At 40.9% G+C, this 22,243-nt stretch overlaps 1 protein-coding gene across 4 annotated transcripts in view; it reads right to left on the bottom strand.

Annotated features, from left to right (window-relative positions):
• The window catches only part of TPK1 (thiamin pyrophosphokinase 1), a 455,788-nt gene that overhangs the window by 187,448 nt on the left and 246,097 nt on the right, over positions 1–22,243 (bottom strand). For all 4 annotated transcript variants that reach the window (XM_067470165.1, XM_067470166.1, XM_067470167.1 and 1 more), the window contains one exon: positions 10,853–10,948. In XM_067470165.1, coding sequence (XP_067326266.1) covers positions 10,853–10,948 — 96 coding nt within the window. The remainder of the gene's footprint in view (positions 1–10,852; positions 10,949–22,243) is intronic.

Raw genomic sequence — 22,243 nt, 5'->3', positions numbered from 1 at the left:
GTCAATTTCTTTTCTCCATAACATTTCTGCGCTGTCTTGACCAAATAATGAAAGCCTCTGATCTGAAAAAAAAAAATTGATGCTGCAGAGTACAGTGGACAGACATAAAATAGCTCACGAAAAAATGCTACTATGTTATCTTTATACTATATAGTGAAAGAAGCATAGCTGCTCTAACATGTTCACATTAATGTTTAAAGGAGGCATTACATTTAATTCTGAGGTGGTGTTTACATTTATATTATGAGTCTGAAATCTTTACCAGAACAAAGGTAAAAAATTCCATCCAAGATTTCATTCTCTTCCCTACTTTTTCCAATATTGAGGCTGGGAGAAAACAAAAGGGTTTCATGTATTTTTGAAAATCCTATTGCTCACCTGTCCACCAAGGAAAGGGGCTATGCTTTAAAACATACACACATAGAAACCACACAAAACAGACAAGATAGGGCACGAAAGAGAAAGCACAATTAGTAGAGAAGATGGACTGAGGCCCTGTCCAGCACTAACTCTTAAAACAGTAGATGTAAATACATTTTTCATTGAGCTAGCCCTAAATTTTAGTGAACAGTTGTTACAAAATCGGCACAAATATCAATATTAATCTTTCCTTTAATTGACATAATAACATACACATAATGAAACAAAATAAATGTGGAAACCATAGATAGATAGATAGATAGATAGATAGATAGATAGATAGGGAAAATTTGGAGATTCTTGATAGACAAGAATATTTGCAATTTTAAGATAGCAGCCAGACTACCATATTTAGCCTAAGGCTAAACCAATTGTATTGATCTTTTAATTAACAACTATTGCCATATTTTATTGATTTTATTGCTCTTGTTAACTTTTTATGTCTGGTTTTAAATGTGTTATTGGTTTTAATGTTGATATATTGCATTTTATGTTGTACGGCACCATTGAATGCTATCCTGAGTCCCTATGAGAGATGGTGACAGGGTATAAATAAAGATTATTATTATTATTATTAAACCTATTTTACACATGATTTACATACGTATTCAAAAAGCAGCATTTCCGCACATGACATTATCTTTCTCGAGCAGAAAATGTTTTCTTTCCTAAAACAACCACATGAAAATTTTGTGCAGAAATGTCCCAAGCTATAAACTGTGCAATTTTCAATGACTCTCACAGTGAGAAAAAATGCTAAAATTGTTCATTACTTCCTTCAGGAATGAAATTAGTGACACCTTAAATCCCTACTCCAGATCAACTGTAATTGTGTACTCAAATGTATGAAAATTCCTGCTTTATGGGTTTAGTGCTGGCTTTTCCAAAGCAGGTAGTGAGTAAGAAAGAGGACAATCTTTTTTGGTGTTTTTTTGTTTGTTTGTTTGTTTTGTAGATGTTGCCTCAACCACTCTTCAATATTCCTTTCTTGGGCTCCTGACCATGTAATGGCCTTCCAACACCAGGGATTTTTGGATTTAAAAGATTATTTAAAAGTCAACAACCCAGTGATTCCGGCCATGAAAGCCTTCGACAATAAATTGAAGAAGTGTTGAAAATTTGCTCTTACAGAGATATGTAGAAACAAAGGGGAGTAAAAATCGACACGCAAGCATGGTGACATCTGGATATGACTGACACATAGCACACCAGAACTGCATCGGAAGTTTTTCATCAAATGAGTTGCATACCAAGAAATCATTCTGCAGATCCAATAATTCACCTTGAGCTTCATTGATGTCTGCTTAGCTTGTGGTTGATTGCTCGTGGATGGCTGCTTGGCTAGCCAGAAATAACGTGATGTGCAGGGTGTCAGATTCCTGGATCATTTGATTTATGTCAATATACAATTTATTATATTTCTCAGAATTTGCTAGTATTTAAGAAAAAAACCCATTGCTGCTCGCAAGAAACATGGCTAGACACTCAGCACACATGCATAATTTAAGAATTGATCACTCACAAGCCAAGCAGCACCTGTATTCTGTAGAGACAATCTCTGAACTACATATGAACCTGGACCTCACAACAATCTAACCTGACAAATGAAAGATCGTCACACATTTACGCAAGGAAATCTCTGAGCAGACAATGATGACGTAATTTTTTGTTTCCCTTTTTAAAATTTTCATAGCTCACCACTGCCTGGCAACCCCACAAAAAACCTTTGGTTTGGGAACCATTGCTTTATAGCCTGGTATATCTCCTCTCCTTTAAAAAGCTCCTGAAAAACCCATCTATGTAATCAGGAGGGGGACTGATTACATCTCCCCCTCTCCCTCTCCCTCCCCCCCCCCCTCTCTCTCCCCTCCCTATATAAATAAATAAATAAATAAATAAATAAATAAATAAATATAAAAATGTAATGTTTGTTTGTGGGATTAACAGAACTCAAAAACCACTGGACGAATTGACACCAATGTATGTCCTTCACTCAAAAAACTTTGACTTTGTCATTTAGGAGTTGTAGCTGCTGGGATTTATAGTTCACCTACAATCAACGACCATTCTGAACTCCACCAATGATGGAATTGAACCAAACATGATACACAGGACTCCCATGACCAACAGAAAACACTAGAAGGGTTTGGTGGGCATTGACCCTGAGTTTGAGAGTTGTAGTTCACCTACATCCATAGAGCACTGTGGACTCAAACAATGATGGATCTAGACCAAAGTTGGCACAAATACTCCATATGCCCAAATATGAATACAGATGGAGTTTGGGGGAAATAGACCTTGACATTTGGGAGTTGTACTTACTGGGATTTATAATTCACCTACAATCAAAGAGCATTCCGAACCCCACAAACGACAGAATTGGAGCAAATTTCCCACACAGAACCCCCATGACCAACAGAAAATACTTAAGGCCATCTACTCCAACTCCCTTCACCAGGGCAAGAACATGTAATCAGAGCCCTCCTGACAAAGAGCCATCCAGCCATAGATATAGATAGATATATATGATTCACACACAGAGAGAGATATAGTATCATAGATTTGAAAGGGACCCCTAAAGAAGGACAATTATATGTTCCATATTCCAGAGTAGGCAAACCAGACAATCTACACATCAACACTGACAAAGAAACAACACGAAATTACATATATTAGAAACCCACACTTTCACATTACTTTATTTTCCAGATCACCAGACTGGACCACAGCAACACGTGGCAGGGGACGGCTAGTATATATATATATCCTCGCCAAATTATTGAATATCTACCTTCATCTATCAGCTTATATAATTTTAGCTCTAATTAATCATTTTAGTCAATTTTTAAGAACTTACTATGTTGTGAAGTGTGAGGTGTAGTATGCAATGTTTATTTATGTTGTTATATTAATTTTATTGATTTGTTTTTCATTTGTTATGTGTTGTTTCTGGATTTTGGCATTGAATGTTTGCCACTGTATTTTTTATTATATGCCACCACGAGTCCCCTTGGGGAGATAGGGTGGGGTAAAAATAAAGTTGATGACGATGATGATGATGACCGAATTGTGCTAAATCTGTATAGGTTGTTGTTGTTCATTTGTTCAGTCACTTCTGACTCTTCGTGACTCATGAGCTCCCTGTCGGCCGTCACTACCCCCAGCTCCTTCAGAGTTAAGCCAGTCACTTCAAGGATATCATCCATCCATCTTGCGCCTGGTTGCCCCCTCTTCCTTTTTTCCTTCCATTTTCCCCACCATCGTTGTCTTCTCTTAGCTTTCCTGTCTTCTCATGATGTAGCCAAAGTACTTCATCTTTGCCTCTAATATCCTTCCCTCCAATGAGCAGTTGGGCTTTACTTCCTGAAGCATGGACTGGTTGGATATTCTCACGGTCCAAGGCACTCTCAGAATTTTCCTCCAACACCACAGTTCAAAAGCGTCTATCTTTCTTCGTTCAGCCTTCCTTATGGTCCAGACTCTCACATCCATTGGTTACTACGGGGAATACCATTGCTTTGTCTATGTGGATCTTCGTTGCTGAGTGATGTCTCTTCTCTTCACTATTTTATCAAGATTGCTCATTGCTCTCCTCCCAATAAGTAAATATCTTCTGATTTTCTGGCTGCAGTCTGCATCTGAAGTAATCTTTGCACCTAGAAATCTTTATAGGATCTTGACATTTCTCTCTTGGCAATATGTTGTTGTTGTTCATTTGTTCAGTCATTTCTTCGTGACCTCATGGACCAGCCCATGCTAGAGCTCCCTGTTGGCTGTCACCACCCCCAGCTCCTTCAAAGTCAATCCAGTCATTTCAAAGATAATGTCCATCCATCTTGCCCTTGGTTGGCCCCTCTTCCTTTTTCTTTCCATTTTCCCCAGCATCATTGCCTTCTCTAAGCTTTCCTTTCTTCTCATGATGTGGCCAAAATACTTCATCTTTGCCTCTACTATCCTTCCCTCCAATGAGCAGTTGGGCTTTATTTCCTGAAGTATGGACTGGTTGGATCTTCTCGCAGTCCAAGGCACTCTCAGAATTTTCCTCCAACAACACAGTTCAAAAGCGTCTATCTTTCTTCGCTCAGCCCTCCTTATGGTCCAGGCTCTCACATCCATTGGTTACTACGGGGAATACCATTGCTTTGTCTATGTGGATCTTCATTGCTGAGTGATGTCTCTTCTCTTCACTATTTTATCGAGATTGCTCATTGCTCTCCTCCCAATAAGTAAATATCTTCTGATTTTCTGGCTGCAGCCTGCATCTGAAGTAATCTTTGCACCTAGAAATCTTTATAGGATCTTGACCTTTCTCTCTTGGCAATATGTTGTTGTTGTTGTTGTTCATTTCTTCAGTCATTTCTGACTCTTCGTGGCCTCATGGACCAGCCCATGCTAGAGCTCCCTGTTGGCTGTCACCACCCCCAGCTCCTTCAAGATCAATCCAGTCACTTCAAGGATACCGTCCATCCATCTTGCCCTTGGTCGGACCCTCTTCCTTTTTCCTTCCATTTTCCCCAGCATTGCTGCCTTCTCTAAGCTTTCCCATCTTCTCATGATGTGGCCAAAGTACTTCATCTTTGCCTCTACTATTCTTCCCTCCAATGAGCAGTCGGGCTTTATTTCCTGAAGTATGGACTGGTTGGATCTTCTCACAGTCCAAGGCACTCTCAGAATTTTCCTCCAGCACCACAGTTTAAAAGCGTCTATCTTCCTTCACTTAGCCTTCCCTATGGTCCAGCTCTCACATTCATAGGTTACAATGGGCAGAGGGGCCCTAGGTAATTTTTGATGGTAAGCAAACAGTATTTTGGGGCCCCGCCCCTCAACCAATCACTGATATATATTTTCTGATTGTCGTGGTAGTTCTGTGTGCCATATTTGGTTCACTTCCATCATTGGTGGAGTTCAGAATGCTCTTTGATTGTAGGTGAACTATACATCCCAGTAACTACAACTCGCATAAGTCAAGGTCTATTTTCCCCCAAGAGCGCCTCAAGAGTGCCCCTGGGCAAAATCAACTATACTGCAAATGCTTACTTTGCGTAATGGGTTGAGCCGCCCCTGACTACGGGGAATACCATTGCTTTGTCTATGTGGATCTTCATTGCCAGAGTGATGTCTCTGCTCTTCACTATTTTATTGAGATTGGTCATTGCTCTCCTCCCAAGAAATAAATATCTTCTGATTTTCTGGCTGCGGTCTGCATCTGCAGTAATCTTTGCACCTAGAAATCTGTATAGGATCTTGGCCTTTCTCTCTTGGCAATATACCTCCTTTAAAATAAGCTTTATTGTACCATACTTGTGATGTAAATGGCTAGTGTTTGCTTTTGAAAGACTTTCAACATAAATTGGTACTTAATCTAGCCATACATTTCAAATCCAAGCAGTAATATTTTAAGTCAACCAGAATGCTATTTTATTTATCGTGTCACCAGCAACCACACCATTGTATTACATTTCTAACAGAACAAAACAAACACACAGATTAAAAAACAAAACAAAAAAAAACACACACACAGATTTTGCAAACTTGGTAGTTGGTTAAATGTCCTTTGACCAGTATCTGGCCACTTGGAGTGCCTCTGATGTTGCCGCAAGGAGGTCCTCCATTCTGCATGTGGCAGGGCTCAGGTTGCATTGCAGCAGGTGGTCAGTGGTTTGCTCTTCTCCACACTCGCATGCCGTGGATTCCACCCTGTAGCCCCATTTCTTAAGATTGGCTCTGCATCTCGTAGTGCCAGAGCGCAGTCTGTTCTGCGCCTTCCAAGTTGCCCAGTTTTCTGTGTGCCCAGGGGGGAGTCTCTCATTTGGTATCAGCCATTGATTGAGGCTCTGGGTTTGAGCCTGCCACTTTTGGACTCTCGCTTGCTGAGGTGTTCCATGAGGGGGGCATGAGAGAAGCCTCCTCGCAGGATTGCAAGACATCCGGGCATCCCCTGGGCAACGTCTTCATAGACGCTGATTCTCTCACCTCAGAAGCAACCAGAAACCAGAATGGTAACAACCCTCTTTTTAATACTCTTATGTCTAAAGTAAAAAGGTCAAAAAGTTATTTGATATATGGCATTTTCTGGAACAATCACCCCTGCAGAAACATCAAACAACAAACAAGCCACACTTGTCTTTTTCATTGTTGTATCTTTAGAAAAGTGGCATATTTATACAGAATTCGAAACTGCTACCCCACCTGCCACTCCATGCAGTAATGTGATGGTATAATTGTTACACTGCGTATTGTGCCCTGCATTCAGAGTAATTTCCCCCTTCAAAAGAGATGCCTTCCCCCTCTTCCTCATGCTGTTACTGTTAGTCATGTTAAGCTTCAAAGCCCAGAGATTTGTGGAGTGCAATATCCATCACTGCATCTAAAAGTGTACTGCATTATTAGCCAAATGACAGCAGGATCAAAGCATGTAAAGATTTCAAAGTATGTTGAAAGGTATATTGTTGAAATTCTGGAGTAGATTATGTGGCTTCTATTATTCTCGTTTTAATAGTGTGCTTTTATAAATCTTTTGGGAGAGCTCTTTATGATACATTCATAGGATGCATATCGCAAAAGGCAGCAGGATTTTGGCAAATTTATTTCTATCGGCTGTACTTGAAGTTCAAATGTGCTCCCCATATGACAGGATTCATTGTGTTTATACTTGTAAAAAGTTAGAAGTTCAGTGACAGTACAATATACATGTGCAAGTCCTGCTGCACGTGGAAGCAGTTTTATGAAGTTATTTTTCTTCCTTATAGTTCCACTTATTTAAGACACATCTTAAACATGAAGGACTGTAAAACACAACTTTGGAATTTTACCAAAAGAGCAGGTAAAGAAACAGACTGTATGAAAGCAGATGTGCTCATCAATCTGAACGACAATAGAGGAGGCCAAAGAATATAACTTCTCACGAATGGGATCAGGAATGAAATGAGTGAGCTATTCCTGTCTTTCAAGGAAATGACTAGTTTTAATCAAGTGAGGCAAAACAGCAAATGAAACTGAATTAAAAGCTCTATTATTGCCAGCATTCCTCCTGCAAAGAGGGGGAATGCTGGCAATAATACACAGATTGTCCAGGACCTCTCCCAATACATTATTTACAGAGAGGAGTCCCGGGTGTTGCAACCCAGAGCAGGAAACTGGACCCTCAGACCACCATCCGCCACACTTGACTTCAGGAAAACAATCCTTTTTTAATGATGAAAGATGAATACAAAATAGAGGGGAAAGTGCAAAGGTAAAAAGTCACAGTAAAAATCAGCAACAAGAAATGTCCATAAACAAGATCATAAAATCCACAGCAAAACTGCTGAATCCTGGAACCTGTTAGCAATCCACTAACCGTACTTGGAACAACTAGAAAACCTCCGAGGAACAAGGCCACTTGAATCAGGAGACCTGCAAAAGCTTGCAAATGAATCTGGAACGATGCCTGATCTGAAACTGCATCCAGGCCAGGCATACTTATGGCTGAGAAATCTATTGCGAGACACACCTGAAGTTTTTGTTTGCATTTCTCTCAATGTGGCTGACCTACGTAAACTTTGTCCTTCTCCCCGGCTCTGCCAAATCTGCCCCCGCCTATCCTCATTAGGCAGACCAGGTGTCAGATTCTCTGGAGAACTAAGGCTGGGAGGAAAGGGGAATGAAACTTATCCACTCGGCTCGGAATGCATGTTCTCATGAGAATTTTGACTTTCACTTTCCAAGGTTGTAGGATTTTCATTACTCAAACCATCATCATCTAAATTGGCCTCAGAATTCACATTGACATCTACATTGGCATCAGGGAATACAATCAGAGAATCAGGTTCAGGTTCAGGATCACACACAGGCTGAACCCCATCACCGGGTGGCTCAGTGGGTTGAATCCTTGTGCTGGCAGGACCGTTGACTGACAGGTAAGCGGTTCAAATCTGGGGAGCACAGGTTGAGCTTCCTCTGCCAGCTCCAGCTCCCCATGCGAGGAAATGAGAGAAGCCTCCCACAAGGATGGTAAAACATCAAACATCTGGGCATCCCCTGGGCAACTGTTGTGACTCAGCTGGAACCACAGACACAGACTGATAGTGTTGTGACTCAGATGGGGTCTTAGAGTGACTCTGACAAGGATGATGGGATTCAGGTTCACAACCAGGTTCAAAATGTTCATGTTGTAGATAATGAGGAACAGGGTGTTCAAGTTCAGTTTCCCACAGCAGGGAATGATGTTTTTGATACTGAAACTAGCCAGGTGCAAATTGACTCAGAAAAGGAGGATAGTTCTCAGCCTGATAGTAGGCAGGAAGGCAACCAGGTTGACACTGATGAGCAGCCTGACCTTGATGAAACGGGAATCTTAGATCGGACTGACTGTTTGGAATTCAGAGTTTGAAGGAGTGTGAGAATAGCCAACAAGAAAGAGGTCAGAGGCCAAAGAAATGCTTTCATGTATTGCAAAGGGCATTAAGCAGTGTGTTTGAAAACAAACTTTGTCAGAGCAACTTCTCACTCAACCAAGCCGCTTGTGCTCATTTGCCTGGATTATCTTACAGTTCTTGTGTCTATGGTCTTGGGATTTTGTCATGTTCTCATGGGACTTTGTCTCGTTGATGCCTCTTGGAATCCTGCTTTATAGTGCTATGTTTTATTGATCTTTGGAACATTGCTTGCTTTTTAAACTTTTCATCTTTTACTTTTTAATCAACTACAAAGACTTCAGCCTGTGTGCAGTTCTGGTGATTTCAGCAAGGTGAATTTATTCTGAGGTGCAACAGCAACGTCCTTGCAGACGGCCAATTCCCTCACACCAGAAGTGACTTGCAGTTTCTCAAGTCGCTCCTGACACGATTTTTTTTACAGACCGTGTGGAAGTTCACAAATCAAATCTTAGAGTTTTATAGCACACATCGACTATTTCCAAGAACAGGAACATTCCCATTAATAATGTATGCATCCCATTTGGACGACCTATAGTTGATTCAGCTACTTCTATGAGAGAAAGGAGTGGGGCAATGATATATATTCAGCTAGTTGGAAACTGGTTGAGGACTTTGATTTCCCAAACACCTCAGAAGAGAGGCAAAAGGTGACAGATTGGAAAGTAACACATGTTCAAGTGGAATATTTGAACTGAAGACCAACATCAAACATTTGATTAGACTATATAACACAATTTTTGTTCCTGGATCATCCGGGGAGGCCCTGCTCTTGCTTCCGCCAACATTGCAAATGTGTTTGGCGGGGATGAGAGACAGGGCCTTATCGGCTGTGGCCCCCCGGCTATGGAATGCACTCCCAAATGAAATAAGATCGACTCCATCCCTCCTGGCCTTCAGAAAAAAATTAGAGTCGTGGTTTTGGGACCAGGCCTTCGGGCAGCAGACGTAATTTGCACCATAATGGACATTGACTGGAATGGCGTTGCGGCAGATAACATTATGACTTTGTTATATTGTTTTAATTAATGTTATATGTATTGGTTTTAATTATTTTTTTGTATTTGATTGTGTTATATTATTGTAGTTGTGATGCAGCGGTCTTGCACCTTTACTAATGTAAGCCGGAGCCCCCGGTGGCGCAGTGGGTTAAAGCACTGTGCTGGCAGGACTGAAGACCGACAGGTCGCAGGTTCGAATCCGGGGAGAGGCGGATGAGCTCCCTCTATTAGCTCCAGCTCCTCATGCGGGGACATGAGAGAAGCCTCCCACAAGGATGATAAAACATCAAAAATCATCCAGCCGTCCCCTGGGCAACGTCCTTGAAGACGGCCAATTCTCTCACAACAGGATGCTCCTGACACGACAAAAAAACCAAAACAAAACAAAAAACCAAAACAAAAAAAACTAATGTAAGCCGTCCTGAGTCCCCCTTTGGGGGTTGAGAAGAGACGGGGTACAAATGCCAGGAATGAATGAATGAATGAATAATAGAATATAATAAATGTCATTTCCTAATAGGTTCTAAAAACATGTAAAAAGTTTCTTAAACTGCAAAAACTTTGCTTTTGCAGGACATCCTGCAGCACATTTTGTTATTATTTTTCAATGAATATCTCATAGAGTCTCAACCAATTCAACATAGTTTGTAGCAGCCACAAAATTGAAGTTTCTGGTGTATAACAACTACTTTCAAAGTACTGCACAAGTAAACGGGAAATAAAACTTTCAAACCAGGAAGGGATTTTTTTTTCACATTTTGTTACATAGTGTTACTCCTCAGCAACCTCCAAGGCTCATTACCGCATGATAGTGTGAGCCAATTTTTTGGCAGCAGATGCTTGCTCAGTCTTCTGTCATAAGCCACTAGTCATATGACTGTATTTTATTTAGCAGAATATAGATCACAATGCAAAACGAAAACACACAAGGTACTCTGATAGCTTTTTCAGTCTCTGGAAACTTTAAAACAATACCAGTGGGAGAACAAAGGTGTACTGAAAGAGTGTTAGCCATACCTGTAAGCCTTTCTTCACTATCCTCTGCTGGAGTATCTGAAGACATTTGGTGAAGTCTGTTAAATCTTGATCTGGGGTCTCTATGAGCTCACATCCCTATGGAGAGAAAATTAAATAATGATGATGATGATAATAATCTATATAAATAAAAATGTAATGTTCGTTTGTGGGATTAACATAACTCAAAAACCACTGGGCGAATTGACACCAAATTTGGAAACAATACATGCATAAGGCCAACGAGTGACCATCACTCATAAAAACACTGAAAAACACAGCAGAAGAGATTTAAAAAGCCAAAAAAAAATTGCTTGCCAAAACCACATATATAAACATATACAGAAATATATACACATTTATTTATTTATTTATTTACAGTACTTATATTTCGCCCTTCTCACCCCACAGGGGACTCAGGGCAGATTACAATGTACATATACTTGGCAAACATTCAATGCCATAGACACACAACATATATAGACAGACACACAAAGGCTATTTAACTTTCCAGCTTTCATGAGGGTATTCTGACCACCAGGGGAGCTGTTGCTTCACTGTCCATTTGCGACACTGACAAAGTACTTCCTCACTCTTTGCATGCTTGCTGGAGATTTTTATGATGATGTAAATTAGTTATATTAGCCTCCCCACATAAGCGGTACCTAAATTTCTTACTTGACAGATGTAACTGTCTTTCGGGCTGCAAAAGTCGACAGCAAGCTACACAAATTGGTCGGAAGCTCACTCCCACCCAGGCTGGCTTCAAACTCATGACCTTTCAGTCAGTAGTGATCTTAATGCAGTTGTCTCACAGCCAGCTGCGCCACAGTCCCGGTGCACAAATATATAAACAACACACAACACACACATATATATACACACACAAAACACATATATACAGACTGGGCCACAGCAACGCGTGGCAGGGGACAGCTAGTAATAATAATAAAACTTTATTCTTATGTCCCACCACTATCTCTCCAAAAGGGACTCTGGGTAGCTTACATGGGGACCAAGCCCAGCATAAACAAGGGTTACAAAGTAACACACTTAAAACATATAACAATACAATATAATTAAAAAACAATAAAACCAAAACAAAAAAACATCTTTAAAAGACTTCAACCAACATCGTGATCACTGAAGGCTAACATCAATTATCCCATCACTTTTGGATTGAGCACAATTCAAAAGAGAATATGTTCTCAAGAAGAACAAAGTGCTATCAGGAAACGTCCAGATCTGAAGGACTATGTATTTTTGATTAGTCATGTCCATTGCATATTAAAAGTAACATTTGGGAGGAAACCAAATGTGAGATAAAGGTAAATCGAACTGGTTGATGTGACATGATTTAGATAAACATGCAGCATCATCAGATTTTTTTGAGAATTGAAAGTTTTGAGACTGTAATGCATAATGTATGAAATTGTGACGCTGAAGCTTTCAGAGACATAGGTACCACATTTTCCTGCGTAGAAGACGACTGGGCGTATAAGACGATCCCAAACTTTTCCATCTAAAATTGAGTGTTTAGGATATACTCGCTGTATAAGACCACCCCTCTTTTTTTGTAGTAGTCTGAGAGAGCTTTCTTCTCTCCAGGCTTGAGGGTCATCTTCTGCCAGAGGCTCATGGCAAGGGAGAGCCAGCATAGGCTGCTGCCGCCGGCGAATACTGACCAGCGGTCTCCAGGGCAATGAGGCTTGCCAGTCCTCTTCCCCGTGCCCTCGCTCCCTCCCGCTGCGCCTGAGAAGGAGGAGAGCTTTCTTTGCTCCAGGCTTGAGGGTGTCTTCTGCTGGAAGCTCATGGTGAGGCAGAGCCAGCACTAGGCTGGTGGCGCGGACAGCCCAGCGGTCTCCATGGCAATGCGGCTGGCCGCTCCACCTCACCATGCCCTCCCTCCGCCCTCCTCCTCCCTCCCTCCTCAGCCCATGCCCTCTCACTGGAGCAGGGCATCTGAAGCAGCTGCTGCACCCCTCTGGCACCGCTTGGCTCCCTCTGTTGGGCTTCAGTCTCCCCAAGGAGCTCATCCACTCCATGCCCGCCTCAGCAGTGGCAGTGGAAGAGGAGGAGGAGGAGGCGATGTGAGGGAGCCACTGGGGAATGGAGAGGAGAAGGAGCCACCTGGAAGACTTGAGGCTTTTGCTTGGCACCCTTGCCGAAGTAAGCACTCACCCTTTAAGCAACATTTACATATCCCTTCCAAAATACTTAGTATAATAAATTTTATACCCAACATATTAGACGACCCCCGACTTCTGAGAGGATTTGCCTGGATTAAAAAGTTGTCTTATATGCCGGAAAATAAAGTACTTTGGTAGTAAGCAAGTCCTTTTTGGGGCTTTTTTCTTTATTCAGCAAAAAGATTGAGTAATTAAGGGATGGCAGGGCAAGATTAAAGATTAAATATGATAACAAGATAAGTCTATGAGAAGCTTTACAGTTCTGAATGTATCATTAACTTGAGTTATCTTGTACTGGCATGTAAAGATATAGGTATGGGTAAGCTTGATGGAATGGGGGTATTAATATTAGGATTTCAAGAATAGTGGGATGGAATAATATATACATTATTATATATGCCAGGTGATTTTAACCTCTTTTTCTTGCACTGCTAGTTTGCATGAATCTATTTAAGCCATGCATTTTGCAATAAGGTAGTTTCCCTCAGGTTGCAATCTTAGGCCAACAACTTGGAAATCATCATTAGAATCTTTAGATCCGCCCCTTTTCCCAGGGTTTTGGAGGGAAAGAAGGACTTTGTTCAGTCTCACTGTTTTGGAGCCTAACAGCAGGACGTGTGGGTCTCTCTCTCCCACCTGCACAAAGGCTTCACTTCTCACAGCTTTTGCTGGGGGTTAAAGAAATAGATCCACAGCTCTGCTGGGGAGTAAAGAAATAGTTCCTACAGCCTTCATGGAGAAACTAAAGGACACCTTTCAGCTTGGCAGATCTACAGGAACCTTGCCTGGTAAGGGACCACTCGAGCTATCCATAAAGCAGCTTGGAGCCGGGAGTAGGGGCCTCACGCCAGCAAGGTAAAGAGAGATTGCCCAGGGAGGGGTCAAAGGATTTCCCTAAGGAAGAAAGGAACAGTTTATCACCGGTTGCCTGCCCCTTGATAGCAGATTGAGGAAGCTAGTGGTTTACCAAGGCTATAAAGTGTTTAATTCATTTATTTGAAGATTTAAGCCCAAATAAAGAACTTTGTCGAATTTATCTTGAGCCTCAATAGAACTTTGTGTTGGGAAATCTAAAGGGCCCTTCAGCTGAGGCACCCCTGCCAAGAACCACTGAAAAAGGAGGTGTAGCTGTTATGTAATCTTAAAAATCACTTTTATATTTAACCCTTATTCATGATCAGAAAAAATCTGATCCAGTCTTTCCTCAAAGATGTTATATGCTGAAGCCAGGATTTTGTACCTATGTATTTTGGCCCATTGTGGAACATTTAAACTCAGTATTTTGTAGGGCTGGGTGGTTTCGTTCGTTAATTTCGTAATTCGTTATTAATTCATATTTAAATTAGCTTACGATCCGATATTGAGCCATGCAGGAATAGTGTGAGGAGTAATTAAAAATCAAAACAATTTTTCCAATTGTTTCGAAATTGTTTCGTAATTGTTTCGTAATTAGTTCAAAATTGTTTCGTAATTGTTTCGTAATTGGTTCAAAATTGTTTCGAAATTGTTTCGTATTTGTTTCGTAATTATTTCCGTATGTCTGGTGCAAGTTTTATAGTTGTTGTTTGTTTTATCAGTGATAAAAAATAAATTATCACACCAACAGTCAACAACAGAGGGAGAGGGAAGCTTCAGAAGTTCCCCCTGTCCCATTTGGAGGTTTTTTTTAGCATATTGCGCAATCGCGTCCGCCATTAACGAATCGATTCGAAATTAACGAAATTTCGTAAATAACGAAATTTTGAAATCTCAAAATTTTGGAAGTATTTAGAATTTGGAAACGCTAGCGCCCCCTGGAAACGAATCGAGTTTAGAAACAAATTTTTCTGTGGTTACCCAGCCCTAGTATTTTGCTGAGGCCAAGCCTTTACCTATATCACCATTGACTACAATATGGATGGGATGGTTAAGGAGATATCATTTTTCTATAGTTTAGTGAGTTTGTTTTCAGTACTTTTTAAAATGCAAGTCTCCTTACACTACACTTAGTTATAGGTGTCAAGGTTACATTTCAATGTACAATATACAATTTCTTAATTCGGAGCTCAAACAGTCCCTAAGCTTCTCCCAAAGAGCTGAGCAAGGAATAGTGAAGTATGTCCATTATATAAAATCCTCATTCAAAGAGCTTTCAAGGATACAAAACACCTATAGAGGATCATAAATTATAATAAGGACTTCAGCTGCTAGATTTAGAGGATACTCAACAATACCATTTCAAGGTCTCTTGAAGGGCGTCATAGTTCTATCTGTTTCAATGATTGATTTCATACCTCTTAACTTTTTACATAGTGACTGATAAAAAGTTATCAACTGATCAAAATACTCCATATTACAACTTTGAACATACCCTTTACAGCATGAGAAAGGTTAATAAAACAAAGGTTGACAGTTTTAAAAATACTGGTCCAGAAATGCTAAAAAATAATATTTGCAATAGCTAAATATAGCCTTGCAGAATTCATTATACTACATTAATAACATTTTTCCTTGAGAATTAAGAATATTTCCATCAATCTCTCCAGTGCATTAGAATGGTCACATCTAGCTTCTGTGTCAATTTCTGATGATTAGTTCATCCTGCAATTTTGTCTCCTTTTTAAGTGTAGCCCATTCTATCCTTAGTTATAACTATACTCATAATAGTATACAGTAGTTCTGTTCAAGTAAAGAAGTGCCTTTTATAAATTAATGGCTGGGTCTTGATATCAACAGTTCTTGATCCAAACAACTGTATCATAATAAATGGACTAATCAAGGGAAACACGACAACTACTGGAAATTCCATAACCTATTAAAAATACGATGTTCGGGGCTTGATGAATGCAAAGCTGGGGTGAAAATTGCTGGAAGAAACATTAACAACCTCAGATATGCAGATGACACCACTCTGATGGCCGAAAGCGAGGAGGAGCTGAGGAGCCTTCTAATCAAGGTGAAAGAAGAGAGCGCAAAAGCTGGGTTGCAGCTAAACATCAAAAAAACCAAGATTATGGCAACAAGAATGATTGACAACTGGAAAATAGAGGGAGAAAATGTGGAGGCCGTGACAGACTTTTTATTTCTAGGCACAAAGATTACTGCAGATGCAGACTGTGGCCAGGAAATCAGAAGACGCTTCCTTCTTGGGAGGAGAGCAATGTCCAGTCTCGATAAAATAGTAAAGAGTAGAGACGTCAGACTGGCAACAAAGATCCGCCTAGTCAAAGCCATGGTATTCCCTGTAGTAACCTACGGATGTGAAAGCTGGACCTTAGGGAAGGCTGAGCGAAGGAAGATCGATGCTTTTGAGCTGTGGTGCTGGAGGAAAGTTCTGAGAGTGCCTTGGACTGCGAGAAGATCCAACCAGTCCATCCTCCAGGATATAAAGCCCGGCTGCTCACTGGAGGGAAGGATATTAGAGACAAAGTTGAAGTACTTTGGCCACATCATGAGGAGACAGCAAAGCCTAGAGAAGACAATTATGCTGGGGAAAGTGGAAGGCAAAAGGAAGAGGGGCCGACCAAGGGCAAGATGGATGGATGGTATCCTTGAAGTGACTGGACTGACCTTGAAGGAGCTGGGGGTGGTGACGGCCGACAGGGAGCTCTGGCGTGGACTGGTCCATGAGGTCACGAAGAGTCGGAGACGACTGAACGAATGAACAACAACAACAATTAAAAATAAGTGCACCATAACCTTATTCCTGTTACAAACCAGCACGAAGTTTAAGATCATCTGGAGAGGCTCTGCTCTCGGTCCCACCGCCATCACAAATACGACTGGTGGGGATGAGGGACAGGGCCTTCTCAGAAGTGGCCCCCCGTCTGTGGAACTCTCTCCCCAGAGGTATCAGAGACCACCTCCCTCCTCTCTCCCTCAGAAAGGAACTTAAGACTTGGTTATGGGACCAGGCATTCGACTAGTGATTAGCAGCAAATGGAAAGACTACCTAGGCGACCCATGACAATGAATTGGCCCAGAAGAACAATTTTAACCAACATAAACTTAACAGCATTTCAGTGGAAGACCCCAGGGGCCTTTCTGCCATGCAGGAAAAACACAATCAAAACACTCACAACAGATGGCCATCCGGCCTTTGTAATGATGGTAATAATAATAATAATAATAATAATAATAATAATAATAATAAGTCAATAGTAATAAACTGCTTCAAGTGCAAAAGACAAAGAGTGAATACCGTAAAAACACAATCCAGAGCAGAAGAGAAAACTAGCGAAAGAAGGCTCTCCATGGACAGTTTCTGGGAAAAATTGAAAGCCAAATTGACAAAGAAAAAACATGGGCGTGGCTCACAAATGGAACTCCGAAAAACGAGACAGAGGGCCTGGTTCTGGCAGCCCAAGAACAAGCCATTAGAACCAAAGCCATCAAAGCCAGAATTGAAAAGCAACGACAGATCCCAAGTGTAGACTCTGCATGGAAGCTGATGAAATAATAGATCACATCCTCAGCTGTTGCAAGAAGATCGTGCAGACAGATTACAAGCAGAGGCATAACACAGTTGCTCAGATGATTAATTGGAACTTGTGCCACAAATACCATCTGCCTGCAACAAAGAACTGGTGGAATCGCAAGCCGAAAAACGTAACAGAAAATGAACATGTCAAGCTACTCTGGGACTTCCGGATTCAGACAGACGGGTTTTGGACCACAATACTCCTGACCTCACGATTGTGTTAAAAAACAAAGTACGGATTGTCGATGTTGCAATCCATACTTTGTGACAACAGGATTGAAGAGAAACAACTGTAAAAGCTGACACGATATGAGGATTTAAAGATCAAACTGCAAAGACTCTGGCACAAACCAGTAAAGGTGGTTCCAGTGGTGATCAGCACACTGAGTGCAGTGCCTAAAAACCTTGGCCTGTGCTTAAACACAATCAGCGTTGACAAAATTACCATCTGCCAGCTGCAAAAAGGCCACCTTACTGGGATCTGCACACATTATTCACAGATATATCACTCAGTCCTAGACACTTGGGAAGTGTCCGACGTGTAATCCAATACCACAACCATCAGTGTCTCCTGTGGACTTATCTTGTTGTGTTTCAAATAATAATAATAATAATAATAATAATAATAATAATAATAATAGAATCCTCAGGGGCCATCCAGTTCAACTCCCTCCTGTTATGCAGGAAAAGCACAATCAAAGCACTCTCTGAGCGGTGGGGTGTGTGGATAGGATTTTGGATGCAAGGAAGACAAGGAGGAAAGGATCTGGGCAGTGAGGAAAGTGAGGGGGAAAAGGCTTTTGGCAGCAAGGGAGCTGGGGAGAGTATCAGGAATAGGAAAGAGGAGGGTGAGCTTGGGTGGGGGGGAGGAGGAGGAGGGAAGAGGGAACTACCGAGCCCCTAAGTAAGCTTCGTGGAGCCCCAAGGGCTCTGCGGAGCACACTTTGAGAATCACTGATTTAGGGTTACTAGACATTACCAAATATGTTCTTAATCTATATAAATAAAAATGTAATGTTAGTTTGTGGGTATTAACACAACTCAAAAACCACTGGACGAATTGACACTAAATTTCGACACAAGACACCTAACAACTCAATGTATGTCCTTCACTCAAAAAATTGATTTTGTCATTTGGGAGTTGTAGTTGCTGGGATTTATAGTTCACCTCCAATCAAAGAATATTCTGAACCCCACCAATGATGGAATTGGACTAAACTTGACACACAGTTCTCCCATGACCAACAGAAAATACTGGAAGGGTTTGGTGGGCAGTGTCCTTTGCTTTTGGAGTTGTAGTTCACCTACATCCAAAGATCACTGTGAACTCAAACAATGATGGATCTGGACCAAACTCTACAAGAATACTCAATATGCCCAAATGTCAACACTGGTGGAGTTTGGAGAAAATAGAATCTTGACATTTGGGAGTTGTAGTTGCTGGGATTTATAGTTCACCTACAATCACAGAGCATTCTGAACCCCACCAATGATAGTACTGGGCCAAACCTCTCACACAGAACCCCCATGTGGGCCACAGCAACGCGTGGCAGGGGGCGGCTAGTCTGTAATAAAAATGGCATGGTGGCATGACATTAGGAAATTCACCAGTGTCTGGACTATTGCTAACATTTGTAAAGTAAAGAAATGTGGATTGATGAGAGCAGGTTATGCTCGGGGTTTTTTCTTGTTGTCTTATTAAGTTACTTTTGAGATTTATTTTTACATAAAGATAATGAAAACCCAGACTGGCATCAAAGTCTGTTTCGGAAAACGTAATCAAAATATTAAATTGACCTTACTATTTGAACAGCCATACATTTAGTGACATATTACAAAAGCAAAGGCACAAAAAATACATTTGAAGAACAACTGCTTTTTGAGTTAACAAAAGTCTTCATCTCCTGAGAATAATTAATTGGAAACTGTGTCAAAATAATCCTTGAAAATGCTTCTTTATTAATATTGGGCTGCAGAATTGAGATGAACAGTAAAACATTCATAATTACTAATCTTTTCACCCCGAACTTTGCATTTTCCTGCATATTAAACCAAATTAAAGGCAAACACCTACATAGATTAAACTAACCTTTTAAGGGGAGATGGAAACAACAAATCTTTAATTACATAAAAGGATTTATCCATGAACAAACATACAGAAAGATATCATGATCAGAATACATTTCTCTCCTATTGTTTCATGGCTTATTCTTATAGACTTTGGGCCAATAAAATAAGTTATAAAATATGGTATCCTGTTTTCTTTTGATTCATTATCTCAATGGGAAAAATAACACCCCTGTGTGCACAAACTCTGAAAGACACCCAGAGTCCCATGTATACGAAGGACCTTATTTAAACTACTACTTTTCAGTCAATTAAAAGTATTGAAGTACATGCCCAGTGAGTATCTTAAGGATACAGGCCACTGCAAGCTACCGCTGTCACAAAAATTTAATGTGCAGATTTTATAAATGTGGATTTAATATGATTTTTTTTGTTGTGTCAGGATTGACTTGAAAAACTGCAAGTCGTTCTGGTGTGAGAGAATTGGCCGTCTGCAGGGACGTTGCCCAGGGGACGCCTGGATGATTTGATGTTTTTATCATCCTTGTGGGAAGCTTCTCTCATGTCCTCGCATGAGGAGCTGGAGTTGATAGAGGGAGCACATCCGCCTCTCCCCAGATTTGAACCTGCAACCTGTCGGTCTTCAGTACTGCCGGCACGGGGGTTTAACCCACTGTGCCACCGGTGGCTCCATTTAATATGACGTGTGGGAATGAATGGAAGAATGGAAGGATGTATGGAGTTAATAATTTTGGAAACACCCGTAAAATATTAAGGCCTGCAATGACTAATTACCTGCTTTCTGGACTGTAATTAAAAGTTGCTAATGAGATCTGAAAAGTAAACTGATAAGAATTGGGACAGTGATAACAGAAATGTTAAGAATGTTAAGAAAGAAGTCAACATAAGATCAACACCAAGATCAACATCTGGCCAGGAAACTGAGATGGAGCCAAGATGGAAGATGTCTATCATTCATTTACAACTTTGGGACTACATCAACAGAATATTCCTATAAATGACACAGACTAATAATGCTCAAATTGTGACAGACAGAGACGCTGTTCACCCGCTATGCTCTGCTCCATGGGAAGGAGAAATATAGTGTAGCTATGGATAGTGGCAGATTTCCAAGGGAGCAGTCTGGTCACTCTGGCCTTCTTTCTCAAGAGAAGAGGAAGAAGTGTGCTTTTGGAATCTTAGATTTTGTGCAGGGAACCAGGTTCTGCTGTATGGAAAACAGAGATATGGTCCTTGGCATTGTTCTTAGGGAAAGAAGTTTTGGTGTTTTGAAGTTTTGGCATTATGGAACTATGCATTGACAGTGGTAACAGAAATGTTTACAATGTTAAGAAAGAAGTCAACATAAGATCAACACCAATCAAGAAGATCAACATCTGGCCAGGAAACTGAGATGGATCGAGGATGGAAGACATCTATCATTAATTTACAACTTTGGGACTACATCAGCAGAATATTCCTATAAAAGACTCAATCTAATAATGCTCAAAGTGTGGCAGACATGAGGAGTCTATTCCACCCGCTATGCTCTGCTCCATGGGAAGAAGAGAGATAGTGTACCATGGAGTGGCAGATTTGGAAGGGAGCAGTCTGGTCACTTTGGGGCTTCTTTCTCAAGGGAAGAGGAAGAAGTGCTTCCGGAGAACCCTCATGACCAACAGAAAATACTGTATTTTCTGGTAGTCTTTGGTGACCCTTCTGACACCCCCTCGCAACCCCCCCCCAGGGGTCCCAAAGCCCAGGTTGTGAAATGCTGCCTTAAGGCCATCCAGTCCAACTCCCTTCACCAGGGCAAGAAAACATAATCAAAGCCCTCCTGACAAAGGGCCATCCAGCCATTCACACACATATATGTATATGACAGATGCAGTATCAACGATTTGAAAGGGATCCCTAAAGAGGGGCAATGATATGTTGCATGTTCCAGAGTAGGCAAACCAGACAATCTCCACATCAACACTGACAAAGAAACAGCAAGAAATACTGTTTACCCACAAGCATAAAGAAATTATATATATTAGAAACCAACACTTTCTCATTACTTTATTTTCCAGATCACAAGACTGGACCACAGCAACGCATGGCAGGGGATGGCTAGTTGTTGTTGTTGTTGTTGTTATTATTATTATTATTATTGGTAGAGAACACAATTATGCTGGGGGCAATAGAAGGAAAAAGGAAGAGGGGCCTGACTGGCTTGACCTTGAAGGAGCTGGGGGTGGTGACAGCTGACAGGGAGCTCTGGCATGGGCTGGTCCATGAGGTCACGAAGAGTCGGAAGCGACTGAACGAATGAACAACAACAACAGTAGTAGTGGTAGTATTTTATTTCTTACCTACCTCTCCTTGTGGCTCAATGCAGGTTACAGCATGGCTAAAAACATATAATCATCTAATTCTAAAAATATACACATTAAAAATATTTCTACAAAATATCTATTGAAATACGTAGAACAAAGATTAAACGTAAGAAGCAAGTTTAAAATTGGTGATTAAAACTGGCTGGGTAGGCCTACCGGAAGGGATGGTCTTCAAATGTGTTTTCTATTCCGACAGATATTTTGTTTAGCTCATTCATCCCAAAATTATTCAAAACTTATGATTTAAAGCATAGTTTAAGTACCCACTTAATGCTAGCAATTTCAGCAAGATTTGAAA

This window comes from Anolis sagrei, chromosome 6 (genome assembly GCF_037176765.1).
Source record: "Anolis sagrei isolate rAnoSag1 chromosome 6, rAnoSag1.mat, whole genome shotgun sequence".
NCBI lineage: Eukaryota > Metazoa > Chordata > Lepidosauria > Squamata > Dactyloidae > Anolis > Anolis sagrei.
Note: the sequence above shows the minus strand (reverse complement) of the source record. Positions and strands in the feature narration are given on the sequence as shown.